At 57.6% G+C, this 7,281-nt stretch overlaps 1 protein-coding gene across 1 annotated transcript in view; it reads left to right on the top strand.

Annotated features, from left to right (window-relative positions):
• The first annotated feature begins 1,125 nt into the window (after window positions 1–1,125).
• RFX4 (regulatory factor X4) overlaps window positions 1,126–7,281 on the top strand; it is a 170,249-nt gene continuing 164,093 nt past the window's right edge. The window contains exon 1 of the mRNA XM_060112612.1: window positions 1,126–1,185. Within this exon, the coding sequence (XP_059968595.1) occupies window positions 1,143–1,185 (43 nt within the window). The 5' untranslated portion in view covers window positions 1,126–1,142. The remainder of the gene's footprint in view (window positions 1,186–7,281) is intronic.

Here is a 7,281-nt window from a genome sequence, read left to right as displayed (position 1 = left end):
GGAGAGACAAAGAGGTGAGGGGGCAGGGGCTGGACCGAAACGCACGCAGCCCAAACCGGAGACATAGAGGGACACAGAGGACGAGGGAAGGACAGAGGGAGACAGAGACAGGGAGGCAGGCGGAGAGAGAGAGGCAGATACTCCCAGAAGATAGAGAAAGTTCTGGAGATGAGTCAGCGCCTCACACCCTCCCTGCCAAGCGGCCTTCTTGCCGCCCGGGGTGGGGGTGGGGTCTTAGGGCTGCAGTTCCCCTTCCCCTCCCCCTTTCAGCGCTCTCCACTCCCCCACGCGTGTCCGCGGATCCGCGTGGAAGGGAGTCAAGGCTTACCTCATCCCCAGGGCTCCCACTCAAAATCTAACCCGGGACCAAACTTGGGGGGCCCAAGAGAAGCGGGAAAGGAGTGGGGCCCACTCGTGGCCGCGTAGGCGACTCCCCAGGCTCCTCGGAGCCCCCTGCCCACCCCCCAAGCCTGCGCCGCGCCTGGCCGGATCGGGGGAGGGGGGCAGGGGGAGGGGGCCACATCTAAGCCAATTTTGATTTCGCCTATAATGAGTGCCGGGCGAAGGCTGGAGAAGGCCTCTGGAACTTTAAATAAGAAAAACGTTGCTAATGCTATAATAGAAGGGGGAAGTCGGAGGGCTGGGATTGCGTCGCTCTGAGCCCCCCTTTTCGGAGGCGGCTTTTCTTATTCAAAACAGGCCCACAATGGGCTTCACAGTGCGCCTCGCCACGGCCCCATCTGACGAGCGGCCATTCATCAGGCCGGCTGGCCTATCAATGACATTGCTCCCATCGGGGCTCCTATAAAATGATGCTTTTTCCCATGAAACATCCGCAAACATTTTGACGGGTTTGGCTTTGCCCGGCTGGATTACTGAGTGTCCCCTTGCTCGCTCGCTCTTTCTCTCTCCCCCTTCTCCGAGCCCTCTCCCTTCTCTCTCTCTCTCCTCTTTTCTTCTTTCTCTGTTCTCCTTTCTCTTTCTGCCTTTTCCTTTTCTTCTTTATCCTTCCGTCCTTGCACTCTCTGCGTCTCTTTCTCCTTCTCCCCTCCTTCCTCCCTTCCTCCCTGGGCAGCTCTAGCACAGGGGACCCCCAAACATCAGGACTTTTGGGGGGCGCCTGTGCTGTCCATGGGAAGAGCATGCATTGTGGGTTACTGGAGGAACCCGACATGGATTCCACAGGTTAGTCCTACTGGTGGGGGTTGGGGGGAGACATTGGGAGGGAAAGAAGAGGTAGAAGGGGAACTTCAGCAAGAGTCGCAAAAAGTTCAGCAGGGTCAACTTGACAGCGGAACCCCAGGAAATAACGGAGCCTGCAGAAGTTTTCAATCCCATGCGATGTGCGATGTCTGTAAGCGGATGCGTGGAAGTGTGCGCGTGTGACTGTGTGTGTAAATGTGTGTGTGCGCGCGCTAAGGAGCGCGCTTTTGCTAGCCCCGGACACAAAGTTATGTAAAGATTCGCTGGCTCGCGGCGAGCTCGAGGTGCCACTTGCAGAAACTTTGCGAGCCGACCGCCCCCTCCCGGGCCCGGCTCCTCCCCCGGTTTGGGGGCCCCGGAATAGCGGTGCGCTCTGGAGCTGGTGGCTAGGGCCAGGAAGCCGAGCGGAACGCCCCAGAGGCGGGGGAGGGCGACGGCTCCGCACAGCGCCGGGGAGGTGGGGACAGAGGCTCCGACTGGTGGAGATGCGCAGCTGGAGGGAGTGGCGGCGGCGAACCCGGTGGTCCTGGGGAATCCGCGCCCGGTCTGGAGGAGGGAGCCCCGGGCCGTCCGAGGCGGGGTGTAGCCTCCTTGCCCGGAAGGGGCACCAGACGATGCGCTCTGCTTGGGGATTGTAATTCTGCTGAAGGGAGGACAAGACGCTGAGCGGCTGGCGAGGCCTGGCGTCTGGGTCTGCAAACTGCTCGGCACTTTGGGGTCTGTTGGCTGTGGGCATCAGGTTTTGGGGTTGCGGCCGTCCGTAACAACAGAGAAAGCAAGCCAAGGAATCTCTTACAACGAAAAAGCCCAGCGTCTCGGTTCTTTCTCCAGTAGAGTCTTCGCCACCTCCCAGTTCTAGCGCCTTTGAAGAGCCGCCAAACTTCTAGATCAGAGTTATGCTCCCTATGCCCCTTTCAGGTGAAAGAAATTCTCTGGAAGTTCACCTCCTCCCCCAGCCGCAGTCTTCCAACCAGTGCAGTCCTATCCCGGCTTGGTTGCAGCCTTGGAGTTTCTTGGGGAGAGGCAGAAACAGGGCAGTGAGAGCAGCCTGGGCCGAGGCAGCAGCTTGACGCGATGCTTGAGGGGATGCCTACGAGCATCCGCTGCTGGACTTTGCAGCGCGGAGCAACAAGTGCCTTCCAGCCTCTGCCATCCCCTAACACACGCGCGACTCTTCCCTGAGCAAATAAACACCACACGATTGTTTCCCCATCTCCACTCTGAAGCAGGCTGGAAATGGATGTGGGGTGGGAGTAGGGGTCATCCGGGCATTGCCCCTGATGGTCTTTCTTCCGTCCTTGCAGAAAGATTTCCAGCCTCTCCTGGCTTCTGCTGGGGCCCTGGTGGACAAGACGCCCACCCCCTCTGGCCAGGGGTATCTTTGATTTTCCAGGGTAATTGTCTATCTCTGATCTCAAGAGCTAAGTCCTTCTCCACTACGCTCCCCCGAGTGGGTGTGGGTCCCCTGGGAGTGGCGAAAGGCTGAGCCCCGAAGAACTCCTTACTATGTGCAATGACAAATGAAGGTAAGGAGAGGAGTCGCCTGCCGCCCGCCCGGCTGCGAGTGCGCGGCCAGCCCTGCTGGATCCTCTCCACTGGCGGTAAAGAGGGCGCCCAGAGAGGGAAAAGAGACCCTCCCTGCATACTGCTATGCCAAGTGTTAATGTCACTACGCACCTCCTGGGCACCCCAACTTTAGAGATGAATATCCTTGAACAAAATTAAACCCATGTCTGCATGGTTTATGACCAAGTATTTGCAAAGGGTTCACGTAGGGACTTGGGGTCTCCACGCCCCACACCAGCCATGGCCCAGCTAGGGGTTTTAGCCACCCCTTCCACACGACTGGAGCTTCTCGGTGCGTTCTGGGGAGAGCTGCGGGGTTGTGGAAACGTTCTGTTTTCTGTCCTCTAGCTAGTGGTCGTGGAGACACCTGGTCATTACTTACAGCAGACACCCCCAACGGGTTCTGAAATCTTTTCTCCCATCCACTCCCCTCCCCTTTTCGAAAATCTGAGACATCCCTAGATCGCCATCCTGAACTCAAAAAGTTCTGGGAAACGGCAGCGTGAAGAAATGACACGAGGCGCACCAGGTGACATTTTCACTCGGGCTTGCAAAACCGACGACAAGGGAAGTGCGGCTCGGCGCGGTCCGGTCCAGGACCTTCCCTCACCTCGCTTCCAGAGAACTTAATCCAATTAGCTTTTCTTTGGAGTTTCCCTTGTTATGTAAAGGTCCTTTCTCCCCGGCTTGCTGAGACCTGCGCTCCTTGGAGCAGTTCGATTCTGCTCCTTTTACGGCAAATTGCGCGCAAATCTTACGGCAGAACCACGAATATTATCGTTATTATTATTTCATTCCGAAAGGGCTGGAACGATCGATTCGCAGCAAGTGCTGGGGCGATGTCCGGAGCGTCCGGGGCCGGAGAGGCCGGCGGGCCAGGCCTCCGTCCCCTCCTCTTAAAAGGAAAATCCCCGCAACGTGCCTCGGGCCCGGGAGGACAGTTTTGCAGGGGCCGGGGCTCTAGTGGTCCGCCTGGGGGCCCCTTCAGCGTGACCTGCGGAAACGCGCCCCTTTGTTCCGCGCACCGAGGCGGTAATATATTCCTCGAGTTTTCCCCAAATACTCAACAAGTATGAGGGCTGAGACAATGCCCCGTCGGAGGAGGCCGGGGAGCCGGCGCGCGCCTCCGGGCGCTGGGCTAGCCAGCCGCCGAGTGCCACAAAGCAGAGCTCCTCTCCCAGGAGGCCCGCGGCGCGGCCGGGCTCGGGGAGGCGGCGGAGGCCGCAGGCGCACGCGTGGGGCGGTCGACGCGCCCTCCGCCCGGTGCGCGATTTGCAGCTGCGTCGTTGCCGGCTCGCGCCTCAGCCCCGCGCCGCGCAAACTCTGCGCCGAGCCCCGTGTGGCCCGCCCTCCTCACGCGGGCCGCTGCCGGCGCCTACGTGTTCGTGGCCCGTGGCTCCAATCCCGGCTGCCCTTCCCAGACGATCGTTGCTCAGTTACTCAAGGTACCTGGAAATTTGAGAACGAGGGGCGGGGTGGGGGGAAAGTAGGTAGAGTTTTAGGCCACGGAGAACTTGTGCAAAGTGGGCCGGGGCCAGGTTGGTCGCCTGCGCAAAAGAAGGGTTGTTTCTTGTTAAACGGGACGGCGCCTTACAGAGGGGCACTGACGAACCCGACCTGGAAACTTCTGCCTCTACCCGCTTTCCGCCGCGACCCCCCAAACCCAGAGCGGCCAAAGCACCCCTAGAGCCGGATTTGAGCTCCCTGGGCTACAACGGCGGGAAGGCACTCTGGTCTACAGGCCCCCGGCTCAGCACAAGGCCCGACCTGCTCTGAGGGCCCGCAGGTGGGGACCTTCAGTGGCTTTGGCGTGGGGCCGGCGGGGCAGAGAGCGCCCGGGTGGGAGGAGGCCCCGGGCCTAGGAAAGCAGCCGTCTTCTCCAGCCCCGGGACCCGGACTGCGAGCTCGGGGAACAAGGGGTCGGAGCTGTGAACTTTGCCCCCGCGCCCAAATCAGACTGTCTCACGCCCTCCCCGGCCGTCTGTGTGTGTGTGTGTGTGTGTGTGTGTGTGTGTGTGGCCGGTAAAGGGGGCATGCTCGCCCCTCCCTCGCCACCTGCCAAGTGCCGACGTCTGGGTTTGGCATCAGGGTCAAGTAAGAGCCGCGTAGTCCCCAGGTCCCCAGTCCGGGTGGCTGCAGCACTAGCCAGCGCGGACGCGGCGTGCAGGCCGGGCTCGGGGAGCCCCGCACGCGACTTGGTGCGGCGGCCCGGGACAACGCGCTTTCCCACCCGGCCTGTAGGTCCTGGAGACCCGGAAAAGTTTGCAGGGGCCGCCCGGCGACTAGGCCCTGGGATTTCCATAGCTGCGCCCGCCCCCCTCCCCAGCGCGTCGCCATGGAGACTGCTGGAAGTTGGTGGTGGAAAACAGACCCAGCGCAAAGCAAAATATTATGAGTGCAGTTGGGGTGACTTCAGTGGGGGCAGGGGACCGGAGGGCATGAGCGGGAGCCAGAGGCAGAGGCCGACAACAAAAGGCCGAGTACGAGGAGGAGAGAGGAGTTTGCACGGGGCCTCCCCGCCGCTGTGTGAGAGCTGGACCATCCTGCTTCCCAGAGGCGCCGAGGTCTCTAATTTCTCTCCAGCAGCTACACCTTTTCTCAGCCCGCCTGCGCGCCCTCTCTCCCACCCCTCCTCCTCCGGGTTCTCGTCCAGCCTCCCTCCCCATCCCGAAGTTAGGCGCCAGCTGGGCAGTGCGCCCGTCCCCCCAACGAGCCACAGGCTCACCAACGTGAAAGGTTCTGGCTTTTCTTCCCCACGACCCGTGGGTCGCCCCAGATGAATTTCTCATCGCCCCCCCCCCCCCACCAAATTGGATCTGAAAGGGTAAGGGGTTAGGATAAGGCGGGAAAGATAAGAGAAGGAGGTGCCTGGTCAGAAATCTTGGAGGGGTGGGGAGGGTATTGAAGAGAAGATCCTCCGGATTTTTTTCTCCTTTGTACAGTGGGGAAAGCTCGGGGTTATCATTCTGACTCAGCCACTTGTAATGATACTTTAGGTAAATCTTCTAGCCTTTACAAGATTAATTTTAATTGCCTGTAAAATGAAGGGTAAGACAGCTCACAGACTGGGATTCTCTGACAAGTTAGACGTATCCCTCTTTACGATAGAACCCAGGTTACCAGTATCCGAACTATGATCCACTGCACAATTAGTGACTCTCTCCCCAAACTAATAATATACTAAACTATTTTTACAAGTCATTTAGGATTTTAAGAGTCAAGAACCTTGAATAACCCCCTTTTAAGGACCTGTAATTGCCTTTCTCAGTTACACCTGAGGTGCGTTCCTTAAGGTGTTAGATTTTATGGGGCTGTACCCGGCGTCAACACTGAAATGCCTCTGGGTGATGAAGTCAACATCACAGGCCCCCACAAATGCTGGATAAGAAGCCACACTGGCCCACGTGGTGAGATTTTGCTGTCAAGACTACACCAGACTTTACCCTCCGTTGCTCAAGCTTTTAGGAAGAGGTGAGGCTCCTCTCACACCTGGCCACCCCTCCTGGTGATATGTGAAGCAGAGGAATCCTTCCATTCTCCCCAGACTCTGTCGCCTCGTCTGTAAATGAACGGATTGGATGTAAAGATTGCCACAGTCTGTCTGAAAGTTTACGACTAATTTACATGCCCGTGTCTGTGATAGCTGCCTGGTACTAGGTTTATAAAGTAGTTCATCACACATTGATCCTCACAAGCACTCTGCGAGAGAGGTATTATTGTGACCTGCATCAGGCACAGGGTTTCACTTCCATTTCCAACACTGCAAAATCGTGATTCTAAGTCAAGTTGATGTGTGTGTTTGCCTTGGTGTCTGTGCAAAAAAAAAAAAAAGGCTGAAAAGGTATGAAATGGTGACATCACAAGTTGGACGCCAGACAGTCAGGTCTCCACTTGCATAGACCCCTGAGAGCCTGCCCTGCTTGCTGTACAGGTTACTTGGGACACTCTTCAGCTGCCCCTCCAGGGATGCACGGCTCTGCAGGATGGAAAAGGCGGTGCTGGGGGAGAATCTCTGACATTGCTTCTCCCCACACCCACTCTATTTGAGATGTCTTTGCAATTTTATTAAGGTTAGGGGAGAGAATAACTCAAAGACAGATAATATGGAGGTGTCAGGTAAAAGTTAAAAAAATTACTTTGGGTGAATTTATCGGAGGTTTTATTCAGTCTCGCTCACTGAGCACCTGTTGGGTGGCAGAGCCTGGGGATGAATAAGGCCACCGTCCCTACTGTCAAGGACTTTAAAACTTTTTGATGGGGGAAGGCATGGACATATTGAGAGTGGTGAGCGCTACAGGGGACAGAAAAATCGTGTCCCCTTGGGGCCTGGAGGAAAGGATGCTGTCTCTTGTTGAACACCCACCATGTGGCAGCCCCATGAACAGGCACTTTACCACACATTAGCCATTTAAGCCTGACAGCAGTTCTGCGTTGTCCCTTTTTAGGATGAAAGAGGGTCTGGAACTTGCATAGGGTCACAACTTGTACGTGACAGAGCTAGATCGGAGGCCA

Source organism: Mesoplodon densirostris, chromosome 11 (genome assembly GCF_025265405.1).
Source record: "Mesoplodon densirostris isolate mMesDen1 chromosome 11, mMesDen1 primary haplotype, whole genome shotgun sequence".
Lineage (NCBI taxonomy): Eukaryota > Metazoa > Chordata > Mammalia > Artiodactyla > Ziphiidae > Mesoplodon > Mesoplodon densirostris.
This window is presented reverse-complemented; position numbering and strand designations above follow the sequence as displayed.